The sequence below is a fragment of the Gavia stellata genome, chromosome 22 (assembly GCF_030936135.1).
Source record: "Gavia stellata isolate bGavSte3 chromosome 22, bGavSte3.hap2, whole genome shotgun sequence".
Classification (NCBI taxonomy): domain Eukaryota; kingdom Metazoa; phylum Chordata; class Aves; order Gaviiformes; family Gaviidae; genus Gavia; species Gavia stellata.
Window position 1 is genome coordinate 13,234,633 of NC_082615.1, and position 25,200 is coordinate 13,259,832.

The 25,200-nt window shown below is 60.0% G+C and overlaps 1 protein-coding gene across 1 annotated transcript in view; it reads left to right on the top strand.

The window, feature by feature from the left end:
- Window positions 1-13,206: 13,206 nt before the first annotated feature.
- Window positions 13,207-25,200, top strand: part of SLC38A10 (solute carrier family 38 member 10) — a 35,790-nt gene continuing 23,796 nt past the window's right edge. The window contains exons 1-6 of the mRNA XM_059828185.1: window positions 13,207-13,320; window positions 14,402-14,519; window positions 18,003-18,048; window positions 19,997-20,090; window positions 21,324-21,467; window positions 23,214-23,338. Coding sequence (XP_059684168.1) covers window positions 13,222-13,320; window positions 14,402-14,519; window positions 18,003-18,048; window positions 19,997-20,090; window positions 21,324-21,467; window positions 23,214-23,338 — 626 coding nt within the window. The 5' untranslated portion in view covers window positions 13,207-13,221. The remainder of the gene's footprint in view (window positions 13,321-14,401; window positions 14,520-18,002; window positions 18,049-19,996; window positions 20,091-21,323; window positions 21,468-23,213; window positions 23,339-25,200) is intronic.

The following is a 25,200-nucleotide window of genomic DNA, read 5'->3' on the forward strand; positions in this document are numbered from 1 at the left end:
TAAAAAAAGGAAAAATAATTCAGTGCAAAACTAAAAAAAGCGAAAAATAATTTAGTGGGAAAAAAGGCCAAAAGAAGCAAAAAATATTTTAATACACAAAAAAAAGGGCAAAAAAAAAAAAATAATGAAGGCGACAAAAAAAAAATACCGGAGCGCCAAAAATTAAAATAACCCCCAACCAACCACCGCCACCCCGAAATCCCCCGCACGATCGCAGTTACTCACCGGAGGGGCGTTCCGCGCGCGGGGCGAGTGCGGTCCCGCCGGCGCGGGGCGGCCCTGGCGGGGTGCGCAGCGTGCTCCTGCCGGTGCCCGTGCACTGCCCATGCACCGGCTGCTCCTGCAGCAAAGGGAACCGGAGGGGGGGGGTGGTGGCGGGGGGGGTGGAAGGGGGGGGGGGGTTGGAAAAGGCGGGGGGGGGCGGGGGGGGACCCCGCCGCGCCTCCCCGCTCACGCCGCGCACTCCGCCGGGCGACGCGCCCCGCATGCTAATAAGCGCGTGCCCCGCGCGCGCGCCCCCTGATTGGCCGCCGCGCGGCGCTCGCGCCCCGCCGGCTTATCCCCTCCCCTCGATCTTCACTCCGCCCTCCCCTTCTCCTCCCGCTCCCGCCCCCCCGCCTCTTTGCGCCGCTCCCAATAGGCTGGCGCCCCGCCAGCCGCCTGCCAATCAGGGCGCGGCGGGGGTTGCGACGCCGAGCGGCGGCGCCTAATTCAAGCCCGGCGGATGAATGGGAGGGGAGGGAGGAGCGCGCATGCGCCCTACATCGCAGCGGGGGGGGGTTGCGCTGCAGCGGGGGTTGCATTGCACCGAAGGTGCAATGCAACCCCCGCTGCAACGCAACACCCCCCCCGCCCCCGCGCCCGCCCCCAGCTGCTGATTGGCTGGCCGCCCGCCAGCCCGCTGTCAATCACGCAGTGTAAACAAGGCGCTGATTGGCTGGCGCCTGCGAACGGCGATGACGGGCCCCGAGCGCGGTTTCAAGGCGGCCCCCGGGGCGGAGGGGAGGGGGGGGACCGGCGAGCGGTTTCTAGGCTCCCCCCCACGCCCCCCCCCCCCCCCCCCCCCGGTTCCGCCACCCCCGGGTGGACCCCGAGGCCCGGGAGCGGCGAGAGGGAGATCAAAGGCGGCGGCGGCGGCGAGAGGGGAACGGGCCGGAGTCGCCCACCGGCTCCGCCGCGCTGCCGGTAGATCTGCGGGGGGGGGCGGCTGCGGGGGGGCTGTGCAGTGCTGGGGGGGGTGTGCAATGGGGGGGGGGGGGGCACTGCTGGGGGGGCCATGCGGTGCAATGTTGGGGGGGCTGCGCAATGGCGGGGGGGGGTGCAGTGCTGGGGAGTCATGGAGTGCAAGGTGAGGGGGGTGCAATGCCGGGGGGGGCGCGCAATGGGGGGGTGCAATGCTGGGGGGTCACTGCGGTGCAAGGGGAGGGGGGCTGTGCAATACGGGGGGGGTGAAATGCTGGGGGGGCCGTGCAGTGCAAGGTGAGGGGATGGATGCAATGCTGGGGGGCTGCACAGTGGGGGGGGCGCAATTCTGGGGGGGGGCCTTGCAGTGCAAGGGGGGGGCAGTGCAATATTAAGGGGTCGCGTGATGCAGGGGGGCTGCGCAGGGTAAGGGGATCTGGGGCCCATGCATCCCGGCGGCCGTGCATCCCGGCGGCCGTGCATCCCGGGGCCCGTGCATCCCGGCGGCCGTGCATCCCAAGACCCGTGCGTCCCGGGACCCGTGCAGCGGCAAGGGCGGCGAGCAGGCGGCGGAGGCAGAGGAGTGTCGGGGAGGCCGGGGCCGGTACCGGTACCGGCAGCGCCTGCCACAGCGGGTCCCGGTCAGGGCACTGCGGGGCTGTTGGTTTTTTTTTTTTTAAATAAAAGGACGTAATTGATTGAAAATGCTCAAATAAATCCAAATAACTTGTAAAAGCTATTAGATTACAGCGGAGCTATTCATTACGCCGGGACAACAATCGAGTTAGGAGGGCGAGCGGCGGGGGGATGCGGCACAGCCTGGGAGGACCCTCCGGCACCGCGGCCGCACCGTGTCCTGGCACTGCATGGACAGACCTGCGCACACGGGGACGCACGGACACAGCGTGCTCCCGCACCCCCGGGGACGGGGCACAAGGACAGACTGCGGGGACAGACGGCCGAGGACAGACGGCTGCACCGCAGGGCACAGCCCTGGCACACACGCGCTAGTGCACGGGGACATGCGGCTGCAGCCGGGAGCGATGCACAGGGACAGACGGACACACGCACAGAGGGACACGGGATCACACCGTGAGCACGGAGGCAGCGCGCACCCGGCCTCCTCTGCGGCCGCGGTGCAAAGGCCGCGGTGCCGGCAGGCAGCGGCACGGTGCAGGCAGCGCTGCCCGGGGTGAGCACCGCAGTGCCGCGGGCCCGTCGGCGCAGCGGGGATTTCTCCTCCAGCCGGGTGAGGAGCGAGGTGGGGGCCGGGCTGCGGGGGGGGGGACACGCACTGGGACCCTCCGGGGACGGAGCCTTGCCGTCCTGCTGCCCCGGGACACCCCCTCCCTGCATGCTGCCCCCCAAAAAGCTCTTTTCCTTCCTCGATGATTTTCCCTGGGGTGTTTCGGGCTGAGCTCTGCGGCCGGATGCGGGGCTCCCCCTCTCCCCGGGGCACCCTGCGGCGGGGAGCGGGGCTGGCCGCATCCTGACCGCCCGCGGAGCATCCTCCCGTGGATGTGCACGGCAGCGCCGAGCCGCAGCCCGCGCTCACCCTGCGTCTGGGAAACGCGCTAAAACATCCCCCTTGGATCCCTCTCCGTCTGGGAAAGGCCGGGAAAGGACTCCGGCACGATAAATAACGTTACGGATTAACCCAGCGCACGGAATCGTTGCCGAACGGGAGCGTGCGAGGCAAATCCCGGTGTTGGGGTCACGGTGTGCCGGGTGGGAGCAGCGTGGTGGGTTGGGGCCGGCGCATTGTTCAGCCACCGGTGTTCGGGGAGTGCTCGGCAACAGTTTCTTGCCTGCAAAAGAAAAGCCAAAACCCCCCAAAAAAGCAGCTGTGAGGCTTGTCCTTCCCCCAGTGAGCGCCGGGGGGGGGAGTGGGAGTGGGAAGGGGCCGGGAACCCCCCTGGTGCCGGGTGGGAAGAGGCTGAGCTGGGGGCTGGTGGAGCTGGGAGATGCGCGAGCCCCAAGCCTGCATCCCTGGGTACCGGGAGCAAACCCCCGTGGGTAGATATCCCCCGTGGGCAACCCCCCCCGTGGGTACACATCCCCCGTGGGTACAACCCCCCCCCCATGGGTACACATCCCCCATGGGCAACCCCCCCCCGTGGGTACACATCGGCCGTCGGCAGATCCCCCCCTGTGGACAGACACTCCCCCCCCCAGCGTGGGTTGTCAATGAAGTGACCTCAGGTGGGTGCAATTCAAGCCGGTTTAATAACGTGTGTCCCCCCCTTTGTCCGTGTCCCCACCAGGACCGGAGACAAAGGGCGGTGGGAGGTGCCCGATCCTCGGAGCCCCGTCCCGGGGATCGGGCCCCTCCTGCCGCCCATTGCCAGGGTCTGGCCAAGCTCTCCGCTCCCCCCCCTTTCCGCCTGGGTGCATGGGCTGCACGTCGCCGCAGCCCCTGCATGGCACCGGTGCGTGCATGCACATGCATAGGAGCGCGTGAGCCTTCGCCCCACCGGCCCTGCGTGCTCCTGCGCGGCTGCGCGGTGTCCGGCGGCGGGACCCAGGCCGGCGCCGTACCGTTGCGGAGCACCCTAAGCACGAGGGCACCCTTGGGTGGGCAAGAAAGCACCCCCTGCAGTGGCAGAGGCAGGGGCTGGAGCAACCCCCTGCTCTCCCCGGCCCCCCCCGGCACCGCCGCGGTGGGAACCCCTGGCCGGTGTGACCCCGCTGCCACCTGTGCGTGGCCCATCTCAGGGCTCTGCGGCACGGCACGGCGTGGCATGGCATGGCACGGGCGGCTCAGCCTCCTGGCGCTGGGGGTAGGCAGGTTTCCAGCTGGCGGCGGGTTTGCCGGCGTGGCACAAGGCCGTCGGCGACCAAGGGTCGTGTTTGCAGGCGCGGAGGGAAGATGCAGCTCAGCGCTGCCGTCGCCTCCGCTCCCAGCCTGGGGACGGTGTCCCCCTGCCCCGTGGCCCGGCGGGGGTTCTGCGGGTGGGGGGCGGTGGGGGGCACGGAGCCTCAGCCGCTCTGGGGTCCCGAGGAAAAGGGACGGAACTTAACTCCCATTAACTGTCCCATTGTATCAGCCGCGGCAATAATCGGGTTTGCTAATGCAATTGCTGCTGCGATGCGAAAATCCTGCTGGAAAATGTATTAGAGCAATTATCCGCCTCACGCCGCAGCCGGGTGTAGCATTAATATTCAATTTTGATGTGGAAGCCCTATTATGTTAATGACTTCGGTGACAAAAGTCGTTAATGTAAGACTTTTCCTTTATGGCGCGGCATTAGCCGGGGTGAATACCACCGCGACACCGGTGCGCCTGGCGGGATTGAGCGGTGCACGCCGCAAGGGCGGCAGGCCGGGGCCGCGGTGCGGCTGGGGAACCGGGACGGGCCCCTTCCCCCGGCTCCCCACGGACCCCCACGTCTCGGGCTGAGCAGCCCCTTTCCCCAGCACACGGTGCTGCTGGTGCAGGGCACGGCCGGTGCACCGGGCCACGCGGGAGGGCTGTGCCGGGGGCATGCCGGTAGCGGGGGCATGGCGGCAGCGGGGTGTGCCGGGCCCCGAGGAGGGCGCGGGGCGGATTAGCTGCGCTGCAGCGCATCCGGCAGCGGCACTCCCTCTGCTGCAGATGCCCTCCTTTGTTCTCTCCCCGAGCCAGGGGAGATGCACCGGTGCTTCCCTGTCTGCCGGAGAGCGCGGCGGTGCTGGCCTGGGCCTCGCCGGCATCCTTGCCTCCCCCGGTGACACCGGGGCTGCCCCCCTGCCCGGCTGCTGCGGTGCTGCTGCTGCGCTTTGGGCAGCATCATAGGCAGGCCTGGACGGACAGACGGATGGACGGCTCCTTCCTCGGGCTGTGGTGGAGACACGCGGCAGCCGGCCCCGGAGCTGCAGCCTGAGCCCGGCCCCGCGGCAAACCCGGCGGCGGGGGCAGCACCCCTCGCTCCAGCCATCGCCGGCCACTGCCGCAGCTCCCGTACGGGAAGGGCAGCACCGGGGCCGGCGCAAGGCTGAGCCCCCGCTGTGACAAACAGCGTCCTGGAGCGCTGGAGGGGATTGGAACCGGCAAACATGGGAGCCGGGAGCTGCCTGTGACGGTAAAACCGATGGTGACCTTCACCTTCCCAGCAAAGGGCTCGTCTCAAGCAGCCGTGCTCGCCGCCGCCAGCCTGGGAGTGACTTAACGCACCGGCTTTGCCGCGAGCACGGCCCGGCAGCGGGCGGCCCTACGGCACGGGCACGCAGCCGGCCTGGCGCTGGGACCAGTTGGGAAGCAGGAAATTTCTCACGGCCGAGGAGGGGCTGGCGGTTCCCGGACACAACCCAGGCGCCGGCTGGGATTTCCGGGTGTCCCTTCCCGGGCCCCTCGGGAGGCTCCCGCCCGGTGCAGCCACCACCACGGCAGCTCCCTGCACCCTCCGTGCAGTGGGTGCTCGGCACAGCCGGGTCCCGGCACACGGCTTGGCACGTGACTCTAAGTCCCGGCCCCGAGGGTCCACACACGGCGCAGCTCCGGCTGCGCGGGGGGGCTGCAGGCGGTTGGGCTTTGCTGCCCAGACCCCTCCCCGACACGACGGTCCCCCCGGACCCGGCCGCAACGGGTGAGTGGGGCTGCAGGCATCTGAGCACGGCGTAGCCCCGATGCCGCCTCTGCTGCCGTGTCTGCTCCGGGCCAGCCTTGACCCACAACACGCGCGGGACGGAGCCCGAGGGACCTGGCCAGGGCTGGGGCCACTCCTCACCACGGCCCCCCCGGGCACCGCGGGGGCTGCCGGGGCAGGAGGGTGCCGAGCCGGTGCCAGCGGCCGGGGCAGCCTCCGCACACGGGGGCAGGCGGCCTGGCATCGATAGCGCATGGCCGGGCACGTCTCCTCGGGGCTGCTGGGGACATGGCACCCTCCTGGGGACACAGCACCCCACTGGGGACACGGACACCATCCTGGGGACACAGCACCACACTGGGGACACGGACACCATCCTGGGGACACAGCACCCTGCTGGGGACACGGCCACCTTCTTGGGGACACGGCACCCCACTGGGGACAAGGCCACCCTCCTGGGGACACGGCACCCTTCTGGGGACACAGCCACCTTCCTGGGGACATGGCCACCCTCCTGGGGACACGGCACCCCACTGGGGAAAAGGCCACCTTCCTGGGGACATGGCAACCATCCTGGGGACACAGCACCCCGCTGGGGATGCGGCCACCCCCCTGGGGACACAGACACCTTCCTGGGGACATGACAACCATCCTGGGGACACGGCACCCCACTGGGGACATGGCCACCTTCCTGGGGACATGGCCCCCCACTGGGGTCAAGGCCACCCCCCTGGGGACATGGCCACCCTCCTGGGGACAGAGCCACCTTCCTGGGGACATGGCACCCCACTGGGGACAAGGCCACCCCTCTGGGGACATGGCCACTCTCCTGGGAACATGGCACCCCCCTGGGGACACGGCCACCTTACTGGGGACACGGCCACCCCCCTGGGGACACAGACACCTTTCTGGGGACATGCTCACTCCCCTGGGGACACGGCCACCCCCCTGGGGACACAGACACCTTCCTGGGGACATGGCCACCCCCCTGGGGACACGGCACCCCCCTGGGGACACGGCCGGGTGCCGGCGGTGCTGCCCGGAGCACCGTGCCCCTGGGGCAGACTGGCAGGGCCGGGCGGGTCCCCCCGGCAGCGCATCCCGGGGGGGGGAGCACCCCAACCGCGCTGCAGGGCGCGGGGCCCGGGGGTGCCGCGGGCGGGGCGTCACGGCCACATCCCCACGCGCGGGGAGCGGCTGCGGGCGGGCGCGGGCTCGGTCTTCCCGGGAGACGGGGGGACGTGAGGGGAGCGGCGGGGCCGGGGCACGTCCCGGGGCTGCTCGGTGCCCCCGGGCCCGGCGGTGGCGGCTCCGCGCGCACGTGGCCGGGCCGGGCCATAGGCAGCCGCCCCGCCCCTCCCCCCGCGCGCCCATTGGCCCGCCCTTCCCCCTCCCGCGCGCCCATTGGCCCCGGCGCCCTCCACAAACAAAGGCCGGCTCCCGCGGGGGGCCCGGCGCGCCGCCCTGATTGGCGGGGCCGCGGCGAGGGGGCGGGACGAGGGGGCGGGACGGACGCGGGCAGGCCCCTCCCTCTGAGGCGCCCCAGATGCCTTATAAGGGGCGGGGCGGGGCGCCGCCATTCATGCGCGCAGGGGAGAGGCGGGTTCACCGCGTGGCTCCGCCCACGCTGGCGGCGCGCGCGGGTTGCGGGGCTCGGTGCGGCGGTGCAGTGCGGGAGGACCGGCCCGGTTCGGCTCGGTAAGGCTCGGTGCGTACGCTACGCGCGGGTGGGCAGCGCGTGCATGCGCGGGTGTGGCCGTACCGGGGCTCGCGTGGGGCGGGCGCGCGCCGTGGCCGGTGTGGCGCGTGTCCTGCGTGTGCGTGGCTGAGTGTTCGCGCGTAGATCCCTGTGCGTGTCCTGCGTGTGCCCCTCGGGGGGGGGGGGCATCCCCGGTGCTGCCCACCTGCGTACCCCCGCACGCCCCTGCGTGCTTTGCACGAACACGCGTGTGCGGCTGTGCCCCCCGTGCGTGCCCACGCGTGTGTTGCGCTGGGCCCCCCCCCGCCCCCCGCCCGGGCAGCACCCGCCTCCCCACGGCCTGGGGACAACCTCCCCGCCATCCACCCCACGGCGGGCACCGCCTGCGGGGCCCCACGGCCGCCCCACGGCTCGTGTGCAGGGACATTGGGGTGACACGGGGCGGGGGGGGCACCGCTGCCTCTGTCCCCAGGGCGGTCTGTGCTGTTTCACCCGCGCTCCTTCGCTCCCACCCGGGGAAACCGGGTCCCTCCTCCGTTTTCCTACCACTGACCGTGGATTTATTCCCGTCCCCTCCGCAGGTCCTCACCTGATGCGCGTCCGCCGCAGCCCCCACCGCAGATACGGACTGAACTTGACTCTCGGAGCAGTTACGGTGCCTGGAACTGCACTTCATTAATGGTTGTTACGCAATAAAACCGATAAAACTGCCCTTATTTGCAATATAAAACCGCAATTTGTTTTAATTTATGTTTTTCAATACTTGCCGGGTCGTTCCCGGGCTCTGCCAGGCATCTGTCATCGGGGCGGGGAGCAGCGCGGATCGCCGGCGGGTGCTGGGCCCCCCCAGGGAGGGGGGACACCGGGTGCTGAGCCTCGGGTGCACCCACCTCTGGGCTGTGGCGTGGGTGGGCTCTGCCCCGGCAGCCTGGGAAGGGGGTTCCCCGTTCCTCTGGGACCCTGCGCTGGGGCCCCCCACCCCGCCGTCCCCTCGCTGTGCCCCCCTGGCCCCAGGGAAGGGAGGGCAGGGACGGCCCCGGGGGGCTCATGGTCCTGGGGGAGAGCTGCCCTGTGCCCCACAGCCCGCTGCGGCCCTGAGCCCCCCCCACCCGGAGCCGCCACCGAGGTTGGATTCTTGCAGAGACAAACCGGGATGTTTTCCTGGGACGACATCACCCATGAGAATTGCAAACCTGCCTCTGCACGGCTCTGCTCAGCACCATGCATGTGTGCAAGCACACACGTGCACATGCACACACAAGCACGTGTGTGTGCATGCATGGGGGTGTGTGCACCCCCTCCGGAGCAGCGTCAGATGAAGCAGTGGCCCCCACCGCTGCCGGACCTCCCGGGGGGGTTTTGCGTTCATAAGCCAGCGTGGGATCCCCAGCCGGCCCTGAGCCACCTTTTTAAAGACAGTAATTGCGGCTCCGGCAGCCCTCGGGGCTGCTTATTCTCCATGGCTCCCAATCCAGGCAGGAGGAATCTGGGCCGGGGGACAGGACCGGGGAGGGCTCCGAACCGCTGGGGCTTCCCAGCAGCTCCGGCGGTGGGGACGCTGCCGCCGGCTCCGTTCCTTTCTCGTGCTAACAAAACCAACAGGGCCTTGCTTCGCCCTGTGCCGGCTCCCAGGAGCCAGCTGGAGCTGTGCGGCCCCACGCCGTGCCGGCTGAGCGGGCTTGGGGGTCCCCGGTGCAGCCCCGCTGTCCCAGTCCCCATCCCGGTGGCATCCCCTTGCCCTGGTGCCGCTGCTTGTGCCGGTGGCCGGCCGCGCTCCCGGGGGTGCAGGGGGCTTCGGTGCTTTCCGGGGAATTTTGCACTCGCTCTCGGCAGGTTTGCGGTGGGGAAACAGCCTCGGTGCTGCTGGGGAGGGTCTGGCTGTGGCCGGGACCCCGACCGATGGGTGGTCAGAGCCCCCGGCTCGTGCTGGAGGCAGGATTTGGCCCTGGGCTGTTAGTAATGGCCGAGCAGCTTGAAGGCACCTGAGGAGCTGGAGAGAACCGCGGTCCCTCGGGACGGGCACGGACAAGCCCTGGGAGCTGTGGAGCAGGAGGAGGGATTGGTGCCGGGTGGGAGCTGCTGCTCCCGGGGCTGCTGGGGGGGATAAATAAATAAAATAACCCGAGGAGGAGGCAGCAGCAAGCGCACAGCCGCTGCTGCAGTATCGGGCGGTTATTGCGAGCAATAAATACATTTGCTGGCTCGCAGGGAGCCCTTTGGGCTGGTGGTAATTGCCCTTCGCAGCGGCTCCGGCCGGGGGCTGCGGGGTGTCCCCAACCCCCCCGTGCGCAGTTGGTGCCGCTTTCCTGCGGTTCACTCCTTATTTGTCTAATTATTTCACCCCTTTCACAGCCCGTCCCCTCTCCCGTTTGCCGAGCAGCGGCGCAGTGAGCCCCTGCGGATTTGGGGGGAAGGAGGTGGGTTGGCCGGAGCGGGGACCTCGTCCTCCCCCCAACAAGGTGACGCCGGTGAGGGGGAGCGATGGGGGGTCACCCCGGCTGAGCCTGGCACCGTAGGGGGGGATTGGGGCTCCCCAGGACCCTGAGCAGCACTCAGCACCCAACTTGGGTTGCAGCCCCGGTGCCAGCCTGGGCATCCCAGTCGTGTCACCCCCAGCGCCATGCACGGTGCAGATGGTGCCGGTCTGGAGAGTGCGGCTGTCCCACGGCACTGCGAGGGGATGCTGGCAGCCGGGCCATGGGCCACCGCAGGCGCCCGCCGGCGGGACGGGCTATTTTTGAGAGGATGCACGTGCCAACGGTGTTCCCGGGGATGGGGGCGGGATGGAGAACACCCGGCACGGGCAGGGGCTGCCCCGGGGGGCTGCAGGCAATGCCAGCCCCAGGTTTGCCCCAGGAAGGGGCAGCTGCCCGTCCCTGCCCGCAGTGCCGGGGTGAGCGGTGGCAATCCCGCAGCGTGGGGCTGCGTGCGATCCATTTGTTCGGTAGCTGGGAGCTGATGGGTTGCAGGCGAGCGGCCGCAGGTGGTTTGGATTGCAGTGGGGCTGGGGACACGGCGATTGGAAACACATTGTCCCGGCAGCACCGGCTGGCACCGCATGGGGAGCCAGGCAGTGCCCGAGCTGTGCCCAGCCTGTCCCGGTGACCCACGCCGGTGGCTCCGCTCGTGCCGGTGACCCCGTGCGATGCCTGCCATGCCGGCGAGCGCTGGGGCAGAGGAGCCGGGGCTACTGTGTCCCCCAGGCTGGTGCTCGCTCACCTGTGTGGGTGACAAGGTTGGGAGCCGCAGGGGTGACAGAGTGGGTGCTGCTCCCCCAGCATCCCCATCCCACGGCACAGGGGCTCGCGGCCAGCTGGCTCTCCGCGCTTGCCGGGGCTCCTGGCTGCCGGCGGCTGCTCGGCACGCGGAGAAGCCACCTGAGCCCTTTTTTCTGCCAGTGCTGAGTTAGGGGCCGTGTAACGCTAATTGGATAAACATGATTTCCCCTCTAACTCGCTGCAGATGTCTCCTCCGCGCAGGAGCAAGGTGCTCTCCCTTCCTTTCCCGGCCCGGCCGGTGGCTGACCCGGGCGCCCGGCAGCGACTCTGCCCTTCCCAGTGGGTGCTTGGGCACCCATGGGTGGGAGATGGCCGGCCCCAGCCCCACACCGGCACCCCCAGCCCATGGAACAGGTGGGTGGCAGGGCAGGGCTATGGGGTGCTCCTGGCCCCATAGCGTGCACACACATGCAGGGATGCGTGTGCATGTGTGCGCACGTGTCCGTGGGTTTGTGCACGTGTATGGGGGGACCTCTACACACGGGTGTGCAGGTGTTGGCGCAGATGGGTGGGTATGCGCGTGCATTTACACACGTGTGCGGGGTGAGCGTGTGCATGCCACTCCGTGCCCAGGGCTGCTGGCCCCAGGGGTGGCCCTGGGCAGGTCTGGGGCCGTGGCAGCTTTTGGGGGGGACACATGGGCCTCGCTGCGTGTTCCTGGGGGCACGGGGGAACCCCCACAGCACACAGGGGGTTCCCTCCCCTGCAGCCCCCCGACCTGTTCCTGGGTACTGCATCCTGTGTCCGTGTACCACATCGCGTGTTGGGGTACCATGTCCCATGTCCAGGTGCCACGTCCCATACCTGGGTACCACGTCCCGTGCCCGGGTGTTGCAGGCCACGACAGGGGCTCCCCCAGATCGGGGCATCAACAGCCCCGAGGGGACCCCTCATCCCACCCTGGGGACATGCAGGAACGCGGGTACAGCCCCGGCGCAGGAGGCAGAGAAACGCAGCCGGTGCTGCCGGCGGCCCCCGAGCCCGCGCAGCACCTGGAGGGAATTAGGCAGGCGTGTTCACCTCCCTGCAAACCTTTTGTAGAGCAAATTCCTGCGGTTACCCATTGCAATTGCTGCAAATTATACAAGCGCCGTGTGTTTCGTTCCAACGGCAGCGTGCAGTTGGCGCACGCTGCTCCGACCTGCCGCGGTGCGTGGCCCCGGGGGAGCCGTCCGGAGGCTCCCGCATCCTGCCTTTTATTTTCTTTTTTTTTTTGCTTTCTCCTGCCCAGGGGGTGGAGAGCGAGCAGGCAGGGCCGAGGGGAGATGCCTGTGGCGGGCAGGGAGCCCCCGGGTGCTGGGTGAGTGGCCGCCGTGGCCATGCGGTTGCCCAATGGTGGTTAGCATCCATGGCGTGCGCCACGGTACAGGGCTCAGGGTGCAGCACCCGCAGCTGGTTATCTGCACACCGCAAGCCCCCTGGGGAGAGGAAACTTGGGGTGCTCGGACTCCCCGAGAGCAGGCTGCTGGGGGGAGGACCCTGCTGCAGACAGACAGACCCACAGCCACGCCGGAGTCGGGGACCACTCCAGCCAGGATGGGGACCAGACCTGCTGCGTGCATTGTATGTGCACAGCTGGATGCATGCCCAGATGTGCACCCAGGCCTCTGTGCCCCCAGCCGGGTGCCACTGCTGCTGCAGGGGCTGCATGTGCGCAGCGTGGTTCACGCGGTGCTACAGCCCGGAGAGGTTTGGTGGGCACTGGCGGGGGTTCGGCCCCACAAACACCGATGCAGAGCGTGGCGTGGGCAAGGGGCCTCGGCCCCCTGCAGAGCCCGGGACCGTGGGGTGCGAGGCTGTGAATGACCCACTGCCGTGAAGCTGCTGATCCTGCAGGATGCGTGTGCATGTGTGTGCGCGTGTGTGCACGCAGGTGCATGCACCTGTGTGCGTGCACGCGCATTTATTTGCACGCATGCACCCGCATGCCCATGTATATGCGAGTGTGCATGCACGCGTGTGCATGTGTGCACGTGTGCGTGTGCATGCCCTTACATGCTTGCACGTGCATGCGCCTGTATGCACGTGCATGTGCGCATGCATGCGCAGGCCTTTACATGCACGCGCATGCCTCTGCATGTATGTGCACGTGTACATGCCCGTGCATGCGTGTGTGCACGTGTGCATGCCCGCCTGCCCGTGCGCGTGCCCGGCGGTGCCCCCAGGCCGGGGGACACCCCGCTGTCCCTCGCGCCCCAGCGCTCCCGGGAGCCGCGAGCACGGTCCTCCCAGGCGGCAGGAGTAGCCCGCTCGGCGCCGCTCTGCCCCGCGCTTCTCGCTGCCCGGCGCCTCAACTTCCCGGAAGCGCCAGCGGAGCAGCGGAACCCGGAAGTGCCGCTGTGGCCGGTGCCGGGGCCGGCGGCGGGGGCGGGTCGGGGCGGGTCCGGTCCTGCCATGGCGGGCACGGGCGGCTGAGGAGTCAGCCGGGGGCGCGGGCGGCGGCGGCGGCGAGCCGGGCCCCGCGCCGCGGGGACCCCCCCCCCCCCCGCCGCGGGCCATGGCGGCAGCGGCGGGCTCCAACTGGGGCCTGATCATGAACGTGGTGAACAGCATCGTGGGGGTGAGCGTGCTCACCGTGCCCTTCTGCTTCCGACAGGTGAGCGCCCCGCCGCCCCCCGGGCCGCCCTCCCTGCCCGCTGTGGGCGGGGGGGCACTCGGAGGCCGCACGTTTGGCCCTGGTCCTCGTTGGGGGGTGGTTGGTAGAGGGATGGTCAGCGAAGGAAGCGCTAGAGACGGAGGTGGGAGATCTCTGGTACCAAGCGACGTGTTTTTCTTCGTCGTGAGGTCTCTGAGTGATCAAATCATCGCCTGGACGCGTTCCTGTGCAGCCTGCTCTGGGTGACCCTGCTCTGGCGGGGGGGCCGGACTAGGTGATCTCCAGAGGTCCCTTCCAACCCCTGCCATTCTGATTTCTGCCTTTCTTGTGAGTAGAAGGGAAAAAAATTGAAGAATTCATCCATACCATACACGTGGGTCAGCTGGGAGGCATTTGCAAACCAGCTGTTGAGCCCTTGTGCTGAGCTGTGCCCCCGCTCCCCCCCTCCAGGAGCTGCCGCCCTCCCTGCGGCCGCACCAGGTTTAAATACAGCAGAAAAAAGGGCGGTTGTGGTTAAGATCGGGCATCACTTGGGCCTGGTGAAAGTCACCTGCTTAAAAAGTGTCCAGTGTTTAATGTCCTGCTCTGCAAACGCGTGAACCAGCAAAGCAGGGCAGCGCTGGTAGCAAGCTGGGTAATTAGTTTATGCTGTCAAATAGTTCTTCTTAAAAAAGTTTACACGCGAGTTTGCACCTCGGGATTAGGTGCGGTCTCTCTTTGCTCCATGTGAACCTGCTGAGAGCTGCGGAGAGCGCTGGGGGATGAATGAGGGGAGCGATGGAAGTTTTGCTCCACGAATGGCTCCCAGTTCACTCTTAGGTGCTTAAACTGGTGCAACTGGAAGCTGTGGGAAACAGGTGGCTGCTCTGCGTCGTCCTTGGACTGCGGAGAGAGTAAAATTGAGCTTGTACGTCATGTTTTTCCCAGCTGCTTTGAGGTTGAAGAACTCCCTTAACAGGCAAAAGTGTGGCTGGAAGTGTGTGAGGGAGCCCAAAGGTGATAAGGGACGGCAGTAAGGCCGTGCGGAACGACTGACTTTCCATCTTGCGCTTGTCTCTTCCCCCCTCTTCTCCCGTTTCAGTGCGGCATTGTCCTGGGAGCTCTGCTGCTGATTTTCTGTTCTTGGATGACTCATCAATCCTGCATGTTCCTGGTGAAATCCGCCAATCTCAGCAAGCGCAGGACCTACCCCGGCCTCGGTGAGAATTTTCAGCTCTTTTTTTTTTTAACTGCGGTTTTACTTTGACCTCTTAATTTACAACTTTCATACCGATATTGTTGGAAGAGCAAATGGTTTCTTGATGTAGTTTTCAATTTGCATTTTGTTCCTTTGTCAGTCTCTCCCCCCTGCCCTGCGTCCCTAGGGGAACGCGAGGGTTTAATTCTGCTCTTGACAGTGAAGTTAATAGGCGCAGAATTGTTTTGACTCTGCAGGGCAGGGGAGGAGATGCCGCGCTGACTGATCAAACCCCAAGTTTTCGGGAGCTGGCGTAGCGGGTGTCTGGTGTAAATTATTGGTCTCGGCATGAAAGCCGCGAGCTTCCCCGCCCAGTGTGCTGCCGAGGACATCGGGTTCTGCCAGTGGAGAGCCTGGCATGGAGCTCGGGCTGCCTGGATCCGAGCTGTGTGCGCGTTTATGGCAGAGCAGAGAGGAAACAGCGCGCAAGGTTCCAAGCGGCCAAGAAAATAAAAACATCTGCAAGATCCATGTGTGGGGTTTTGGCAGAGCCTGCCAGCCCTCTTCCATGGAGCTCGTCGCCTCTGCGCTGGCGCCAGGGTTGGCCTCTGCTTGTGACCTCTCTGCTGATTATGACTGACTTGGGGGGCAGGAGGAGGTGGTTGGGTTCCAGTCCTCTCCGTTGGCATGTGAAACGACAGGAAAAGTCTTCTTTTACCCGCTTTCCCTTATTTCTCTGGGGGAGGAGGGAGCTGGCTTGGTAAAAGAGCTAAAGAAACGCATGGCTCGCTCACTGACCGTGTTGTTGACAGACGGGTTTCCTCCATCCTCAGAGTGCCCGAGGTGCTGCCACTGGGCTGCACGTCTTGGCTTCTGCCAAGTTCTATCTGCTAGAAAAGCAAAAGACCAAGAAGTTCTGTGGTCTCGGAGGTTGTGCCTGTGATGTCGGAGGGAAGGGGGAGCCCCCAGGTAGCGTCTGACTTGTCCCCGCCGCTCCCAGCCCAGCTGCCTGCGTTGCCTCTCCCTACCCCCTCACAAAAGGTCTTTGTGTGCCGCTTCCCCGAAGTACAGAGAGTCCCCTCCACCTTGGAGCGTCTCCCGGGAAGAAGGGATCCTCTGCACTCTCTGAAGCCAAGGGGCTCGAATACACAGAGGGCCAGTAATGCTTCTAAACTTCCTGGCACACAAACGCTGGCGCTGAAAGAAATGCCTTTGCCCTGGGAGAGGTGCCACCGGGAGGGACAGCCCTGAGAGGAAAGGCAGCGCTCCTATAACGCATCCTAATGCATCAAGGTTGAGCAGCTCCACACAGACAGCCTTTGTCACCGTGGGCTTGTGCCCTGGTACATCTGCGAGAGATCCTGGCAGCCCCTGCAGCTGATTCTGTGGGAGGCTTTGGCAGGGCTGAAAGATGTAAGAAAGTTTTGCAAATTAACTTCAGTCAGCCAGTCCCTTCCGGAGGAACATTGAGAGCGATCGTTACAGCTAAAAAAAGAGCCAGGGTCGTAACAGACTGATATCTGGCCCAGACGCCTTCACTGCACAGCGCTCTGTGCCTGAAGGGGTTGGGTATTAAAAACATTTTGCCCTTCACCGCTGTTCTGCTGCACTGCGTGGAAGGGAAGGGCCTTAGGCAGGTGTGTGGACAAGAAGGGAAGCGGGATGCAGTTCCCAGATAGACTTTAACCGGGAGATGAGTTAATGCCTCCCCTTACAGCTGCTGAAAGTGGCCTGGGTCTTTGCAGACCATCTGTGCTGGGTTCCGACCCCGGCAGCAGCACGCTGCACCCCCGGGAGGCAGCTCGGCCCCGCTCCCTGCAGAGAAAAGTGCTGAAACACAGGTTGCCCGTTCTAGTAGCCACACTTGGTTTAAAAGGGCTTCTCTAATTACTGAGCGGATTCAGCTCTGCCCAGCTTGTTAGGCATCTAGAGATCCCATTCTGAAGATGCTCGACTGTACAATTTATTTTACAGTCATCATCTTCCTCCCTGAGAAGATAAAGGATCCAGTTTTTCCAGTGTGCCCAGGTGGGGACATCTGGCATAATGTCTGAAGGCTTGTTCTCGTTAGAACGTCACTTCAGAACAGCCAAGGAGACTGATTGTTTCTCAGCATCTCTGGCCTAGGCTATCGCCGGCAGCCGTAGCTGTTACCTGGAGGCACCTACCTTCCTGTGTGATGTAAAAAAGGAGCTCGCAGGAGCAGTGCAGCAGCAGCCGTCCTTCTGGAGCTTGGCTCGTTAATGACCCACTCTCCAGAAGGATGTTTTCCTCTTGCTGGTTCCTCTCTCTCTCTCTCTCCCCCCCATCCCTGGCCCGTTGGCTGTGTGACCGAACCCCCCAAGGGCTGTTGCCTTTTCCCCTTATCGTCACACGTTCCCAAACGAGGGGAGAGCCGGAGGCCGAAGCGGTGCGGCCGCTCTTTGTGCTCGGGCAGCGCGCCTGGTGGCGGCTGTTCCACCCGGTCTGTCACCGAGCCATCGGCTATTTTCGGTGCTACCCTACATAACAGCTCCGGTTTATTTTTCTGCTGTGGGTCTCCTTGCTATGCTTTTTTCTCATTCTGTGGGAGAACATCTTGTTTCCTTAATTTTTAGCTCAGGCAGAGTCCAAAGAAATCAGAGTTTGTAAGTTAATATTTAAAATAGCAGAAGATGCTTCCAGAAGCGAATCGTGTTTGTTTTCTGGCGGCCTCCAGGAATGTGTGCTGTACCTTGAGAGAAGACAAAGGGGAGTCCAGGGTGGTGGTTTTCATGTTGGACTGACAGTTAAAGACTGACAGAATCGGGCAATGTGGTCTGTGTTTGGAACTGGAGGTCTCAATTCCCATTCTACCCAGTAGGATCTAAAAATATAAGCGGAGTTTTCTTGGCATTTTCTTTTTAAGAAAAAACACAATGATTTAAAGACTACTGATCATTTTCTGCTACAAGCTACAACCCAAGTAAGGGAAGGGAGGGAAAAAAAAAAAGTCTCTTGGCAGCAGCCCTTTGGTGTGGGTTGTGAGTACTGGGTATTCTGCGTATGGGATTGAACGTTCTGGGCACTATCTCAGATCTCCCATCCAGCAACGTCAGGCGGTTCAGTTATAGTGGGAAGATAAAAATAAAAATGAGAGTTTGATTGAAGTTTTGCACTGCAGTAACTTTTTGCCACACAGCATCTTATACATGCATATTTTCTCTTCCGCGCTGACTTTCTTTTAATGGTTGCCATGTGTGACTGCTACTTCACACTACTTTTTTTTAAATAGAAAAAAAAACCCAAACTGCTTTCTATCTTTCCCTCATCTTTGTTCCTGTCTTATGTGGTTTTCAGTTTGCAGAGGGCATGTCTGAAAAAGAAAGTGGGAGGGTGAGCAAAGGAAGCAGCCCCAAAACACAGCACCGGTGGGTTCCTGCTGCACTGCCCTTTGTCACTATTATTGTTTAATTTCGAACTGATGTGTGCGCCACGTTCTGGACTTTCTTTGACTAACTACAACTCTTTTTTTCTCTTATGTCAGCATTTCATGCCTATGGAAAAGCAGGAAAGATGTTGGTGGAAACAAGGTAATCCGCTACTTTCTTTAAAGCTTGAATAGTTTGGCTTTCTTTAATGAAACATACTGCTCTGTAGCCTCTTGTGGCCTTGCTGCGCTCTCATTTCTTACCCTCCTGCATCCTCTGGTCCCAGAATTCTTCCTTGCCACCTAGAATTTGAACAAGAGCGTGAGTGAGATCCCCTCAGCGCAGCTCGCAGGTGTCGCCTTCAGTGTGTCCCACCCGTTCCTGAGTGGAGACAGGAGCGCTTTCCAGCTAGTGGGAGCACAGAAGTCGGGGAATGAACTCATCTCCCGCTCTGCTGCGTGTGCTATGAAATCATGGGCATGTCGCTTGTGGCCGTTTTCCAGGGGTGAAATCCCTGCCAAGATTGCCATGAGTTAGTGGGAGGGAGAGTGTTCAGTACCTCGGATCCACCCTTTAGCTGCTCTGGTCGTGCCCGCTCCTCGCAGTGGGTGCCGCTTTCCTCCGCGAGACGCCAGGCATTAGGAGATGCCTTGTGGGGGAAATCCTGTCTCCCTTTCAGGACAGACTGGTTCCTCAGATGACCCCAATGCAAGTAGAAGCTCCCCCGCAGGTCTCGTTCAGCAGTCGTGATGGGCGATGGGACGTCGTTGCAGCACTGCTTTTTCTAGTAGAGATTCTTTGGTGGAGGCATCTTGAGCCCAGGCCAGTCAGTGGTGCTGGCTCTTTCCCTCTTCCCAGCTGCAAACTGCTGCAGAACACTAAAAATACACAGAATATTTCTCAGATGTTCCTTGTCCGTGCAAGCAATTGCTGTAATTGCCACAGGGATGTTTTATAATTGGAACTGGGAGGGAAAGTGGTCCGTGCAATCATGAATGGGAGGAGAAGCAGTTCATAAGACAATCTTTTCATTAAAGTGTGGTCCATTTTGTGGAAAGGAGTTTGAGAGCTGATTTGGTATCGAGACTTTCATGGTAGGCCCCTGCTGCGGGGCGTGGGGCTGAGAGAGCCTCTTGTTGATTCTTTTCAATGTTTTTCCGAGAAATGAAGGAGTTCTTGCCATCTCCAAGGTCTGTTTTTTTCTGTGGCTCCAAACAGCAGTTAAACCCATGCAGGGGTCGTTACCAGAACGGCATCTCTAGCCAAGATGTTAGGTGTGGATGCGAGGTGGATGGATGTTCTCTGGTTGTTATTTTACTATTGAATGTAGAAGTGGTGGCCTGCCCTTCACAAGCCTGAGGATAAAAGCGTGGTCCTCCCCTCTGGCGCCAGTAGTGATGCACAGCCTGCTCATACAGCTATGAGAGTGAGCTCGCAGCCCACTGTATCCCTGTAGACAGAAAACCTACTTTATTACTGGTTGCCAAACGTGTTTTTCAGTGTGGGTTCAGCAAAATCTGGGGCTTGTCTCCACCATGAAAGGCCAGAAAGTTGTGTTAGAGGGTGGATGTATGCTGAAGCAAGGCATGCTGAGGCTGTTCTACCTCTGAATACAAGCAAGTGGCTGCGCGAGATTTTTAAGTCACTTTGAATGTACCCTGTTAGCTGTTTCTGTCTAAAACTGGTTGTTCCTCAGTAAACAGGAGGTGCAGTAGGATCCTAAGCAATCTTCAGCTGTTGGTGTGCAGGGTGTAGCCCTTGAGATCTTGTCGCTGCTAAACCTCTATCTTAATCCTTCACCAGCGGCTGCAGTGTATGTAGGATGTTTCTTGCTCCCAGCCTATGAACTGTAGCGGTGTTCTCACTGCTCACGTGTTATCGGTGGGGGCCCCATCGCTGCAGGTTCCGTTACGGCAGTCCCAGGCAGCGTCTGCAGGTGTCTGTAAGATAGCCTTAGCATTAACAAAGCCTCGTCCTCTCGTGAGGGCTGTACAGAGTACAAATCCGCTGGGAATGTGGCTGCTGACACACACCTGCCCAGGAGCAGAAGCTGCGTTCCAGGGTTCCTGCTCCAGCCTCCTAACCTGTGTGTATTTTGTTGGTTTTGCAGCATGATTGGGCTGATGCTGGGAACTTGCATTGCTTTCTATGTGGTCATTGGTGATTTGGGGTCCAACTTCTTTGCCCGGCTGCTTGGATTTCAGGTAAATAAATCCTCACTGGATCACATCTACAATGCAGACAGTGGTCCCAATTCTTGCATCGAGCCGTGTGTGCCTTAGATACAGCAAAGAGTGTCCCGCCTTAGCAGTGTGCTCAGCAGCCCACGAGGCGTGGGGTCATTTCATGGTGAGCTTTAATGGCACGCCTTGTGCGCAGAGCATTTAGCTCTATGAAGTCCTGGAAGCCCAGACATATGGCGAACAATCAGATGTGTAAAACCTAGAATAAGGCACTTCCAACAAAGGAATTCTTTTTAACTTGGTCTCTATTAATTCTGGAGCAGATTCCTGGAGGAGATGATGCTTCCTGTCTTAATTCCTGCCCCAATGGGTAGTGACAGAGAGTTCCTCTGTCCAAGCTCTAACCCCCTTGCAGTCCCCTAGTTCAAGAGGGGGTTTCGTCCTGTCCCTTGCTGTTTTGGTGGCTGAAGTTACTGTGCGCCTGCCTCCTCTTTAAGATAAAATAAGCTGTGTGATGGGCCTGGTCTTGGCTCAAGACGCATGGTGGCGAAAGGTGCTCCTCGTGGGCAGGCGGCTCTTGCTGCTCTTCCTGGAGACCTGCGAGCAGCAGCATGCGGAGCCGGTGTGAGGGCCGTGCGGGGAAGCAAAACGGACATGTGGAAAGATTTTTGGCGGTGCTGTTATCTGCTCTGCTTGATGCCGCTAAGCTCCGATTGAGGGACTGTGAAGTTAAAAAGATGTGTTGTGGCTGCAGCCCAATTAGTTATTAAATATTTCCAAGCCCTTCAGACTGTTCTGCTATAATAAATACCAGTGCAAGGTTTTGATTAATTTTCTGGATCAGAATTTTCAAGACTTCAATCTCATGTTTCCCAAGTAAATTTAGTTTTTATTTAATTGCATGAAAATACCTAAATAGCTTGTGCTGGATTAGCATTTAAACACCCGCCCCCCCCCCCCCCCCCCCCCAAATACTTCCACTTCAGGATGGACCTGTCACGCACTGTGTAGAGCAACAGTGGCACCCAGTGACTGTATACGCTAATCACAGACCTAGCCAAAGAAATGGCAAGCTTTCAGCATCAAATCTTTAAATACGTTCAGAAGCAGAATTTCACATTTGAAATCTGTCCTGGCTTTGTATTGTTTCTCACTCTGGAAGATTTAACCACATCAGGGAGTTGCTTTGCTAATTTGGTGGGATGTTTTGAGTATCCTCCGTGCTCCAGTTCTTTATGCAGGTCGCTTTTGCAGGTGTCGGGCAGTTTCCGGATAGTCCTGCTCTTTGCCGTCTCCCTGTGCATTGTACTTCCATTGAGCCTCCAGAGGAACATGATGGCCTCCATACAGTCATTCAGTGCCATGGCTCTGATCTTTTACACGGTGTTCATGTTCGTGGTGAGTATCGACGCTGGGAATGCTGTTTTCCTATTGTTTTAACACAGATGTTCCCGCTGGGACAGCCTGCAGGTGCAGGCCTTGAGTTTAAAGTGTCCTTCCTGATAATTAGTGCTGCTAGTGCCGGGCGTAATGAGTGATCTGGGTGTCCATGCTCTTGAGCTGGTGGAGGTGGGGAGGTACAGACTGTAGAAACTGGCCAGTGGGTCTGCAAGCTATTACAAATGCTAGGGACTGTGGTGGCACAAGTAATAATAAGCCACAAATCGAGTTGTGGGTTATCCTGCTTGTTGGTGTCTTATAATTTAGGGCTCTGAACTTTAAATCAAAGGATGGAAGATGTGGGGAAGAGTGCCTGGAAGTGGGGGGACTTTCATTATGTGTTGGTGTTTTGCCTTGAAAACCTCAACGCTTCTAATCTGTAGGGGGAAGGCAGTTCTTGTTAAGAACTCAAGCATGCACTCTGCATGCGTTTTTGCAGCTGATGATTAATGTCTTTCAGGCTGTAAGTAATTTTATTAGACACCAGCACTTCTATTTCTTGAGTGTTGAAATCTTCGTAAAGTCTTAAGTCTTGTACATGGCGTATACTTGTTCGTAGATATTTCTAGAAAAGTTTTTCTTTGCTGAGGTGAATGGATTCTTGACCATTTGGATTAAGTAGGGTAAGCTGAGAGTTACCTAAAGCTGGCCCTGTTTGGGTTGGCCAAGCCCTATTGTATAGCACCATTTACTGAGAGGTGGAGACTTTCACTTGCTTTTTAATGACTTCAAGTTTCACCTCGCGGATGCTCATGTGGTTTGCTCGTGGAGCCCCAGCCCTGTCTCTCCCAAATTTCAGGACTGGAAGAGCTGAAACAAAAGGAAGAAAAGGGAGGTGTGGAAATTCTTTCCACTTAACTTTTTTTTTAGTAGGTTGTGCTGGGTCACGCTTCTGAGTTTGCCTCTGTAAGGAGGCTGGAAACTGTAAATGAGTGTTTTACAAAACTGCCGTGTTCCAGGAGCTGTGCCTTTAAGAAAACCACAACATTTCATGAGAGTTGGCTGCACTAAAACATAATCTCTGGGGATTAGAAAACCCCCATTCAGGCGATATTATAAACAGGCATTCAGACATATTTACCTTCTGTTTCCTGTGCAACCCAATGCCTGCCAGTTTCCCTGTCAATGGCAAAAGAGCTCCCCTGGCCTCGTCCGGGTGCCTCGCTCCCCCCGTTTTCATGAAGTTTATCCTTGTCTTTGGCGAACTGGTGTCGTTAAATGGCTCTGTAGTAGCAGTGTGCAGGTGGGGTCCTGTTTTAGGAACCTTTGTCTCTCTGTTGAACAGGATTCTCCAAGGCAAATGTCGCTTCCCGTTTGGATTTAAAAATGTGTTTAAAAAAAGTGCAAAAGAAATTGCTGGGAACAATAATTCTCCCAGTTAAATGTGTCAGTGGAAATTGTTCCACCCTGGTGCGTGCTATGATGTCTGATGGCATCAAGCAAGGGGGGAATGTCATAGATCTTCTAACATACCCCCCAGGATCCTTGGTGGCAAGGGGCCTATGGAGGTTGCTGGGAGCTTTAATAAAGTGTGTGGGTGGGGAGCTGGGGAATTTGACTAATAGGGATCGGGCTGTGGTAGGCAGCGTAAGCTCTTCCTCGCAGAGCTGCCACACGCTGCCTTTTATCCCAGCACCGGCGTTACTGCTGCCACGGAGTTTTTTGGGTTTGGATCTTAACCCCTTTTCTTTCTCTTGGCTACAGATTGTGCTGTCATCCTTCAAGCATGGCCTCTTCAGCGGGCAGTGGCTGCAGCGAGTTAGTTACACTCGTTGGGAGGGCATTTTTCGCTGCATCCCCATCTTTGGCATGTCTTTTGCCTGTCAGTCGTAAGTACCTGTCATTCCCACTTCTAGCAGTTGTGTGCAGTGAGTTTTTCTGAGGGCAGAGGGTCATGAGGATCTGCAAGGGATAGATACCATCTGGTTTCCTATTTTATTTTAATCGAAATATTTTACAGCCCACTGAAGTACAGCATCTCATTCAGTTGTCACCCTTTTGTTACCTAGATGCGGGAGGGAGTTATATTTCACTTGGGAGTTATTGTACTCAAGCAACACAAGATCATTTGGGCCAAACAGATCCTCAGTGTAATGCACGTGGCTTCTGGTACAGCTGCATAAGTGATGAATTTCCCCTGTTTCTTGAAGGGAATGATTTAGTACCAGGAAAGGCGGCGGGGCTGTGTCGCCTAATGGCCACAGGGCTCCCTGCAGGGTAGCGTACACTCGTGGCTGCTCTCTGCTTCCCTGAATTTCTTTGAGAATACTCAGAAGATGGCACAGTCGTCGACTTTGGAGAGTTGTTCGCTCATTTCCAGTTACCTGCTTTTAATGAGGGCTTCTGTTGGCACGTGGAAGGATGTGACGGCAGACCAGGCTATTTTCATGTTTCTAGCAGCATTACCTTCTGCATCAAAATGGCAAGCGAGCCGTACGTGCCTGGCCAGAATAGTAACAGACTTTAAATAGAAGTGTAAATCCAAATGTGGACACGGAAAAGACCATCCTCATTTGGAAGGCTGGCAGAGTTGGGCTTTCCCCCCTGTAGTTCTAGCAAATGGGTAGCATGCCAACAGAAAATGAATGTGACAGATAAAATTTGTTCAGACTGCTGTGTTTACACCCACACGCAAGATCCAAATCATCATTTTCCACTTATCGGCTCTCTTGGCAGCTCGGTTCCTACCCGAACACGCTCCAGTCTTGCTGTTCGATGTCTCCATTACAACTGGCGAAGGGAACTGTATTCTTTTACAGCTTTACCTTGTTAACATTCTAGAGTTTTTAAATTCCAATTCTTTTTCTTACGGTAGCCGCACAGTACCCAGCACAATTTTGCTGGGAGTTGGAAATGCAGGGACATCGTTTGGTCTGGACCAGTGTGCGCATACCTAAATATAGGCTCCATTACAGCACTTACGTGGCAAGCTGAACCTAAAGCTATGCGTTTTTTTCCAAACATCAAGGCAATACGCTGTCCCCAGCCCAGGCAATCTTTATAAGCATGTTATTCTCAGCTAGGTAGGTTTAATTTTGCTAAGCTCTGAATCACCTTTTTAAAAAATAAATAATTCTAACATAAAGCAGAAATCCTTTTCCTTCAGCACGTAAATGCAGCATACAGTAAGGACAAATAAACGCACTATTATTCTAGCTTGAAAAACTTGACCCTGCTTCACTTGGGTGTTCAATACCCTTCACTCTTTAAAAGCTATCCTGTTGTTGCTGAAGTTGCAAAGTAGGTCACTCCTCTACAGTTATGTACCGTGGAAATTTGCTGTAGAGCTGAGAGCTGGGGGTGCGAGGACCCCAGGGTTACCTTGCATGACCTTGGTCAAGTGACTGAACCCTCTAATTAAAGAGGAGTCAGTAGAGCGTTCCAGGAGAAAACTTCTGATTTCTGGAGATGCCTGTTCTGGTGCAGATGGATGCAAAAATACTGAATTCCCAGGGATAATAAAGGCCAGAATGTTGTTCATTGCCTCTGTGAGCATCAGTTCCCTGCAGGCTGTTAGTACTGTGCTCAGAGAGCCTGTGCAAGGTGGTCCCTACCGTGAAGGTGAAGAACAGGTACCCTGAGGTAGTTCTGGCTGTCTCTGAAGCAAGGCTGCTTTCTCCAAGGCTGCTTTTAAACGTTTGTGCTGACTTGCCTGCTCTCTGCTCAGGAGGAACCATCTGCTTGCGCCCTC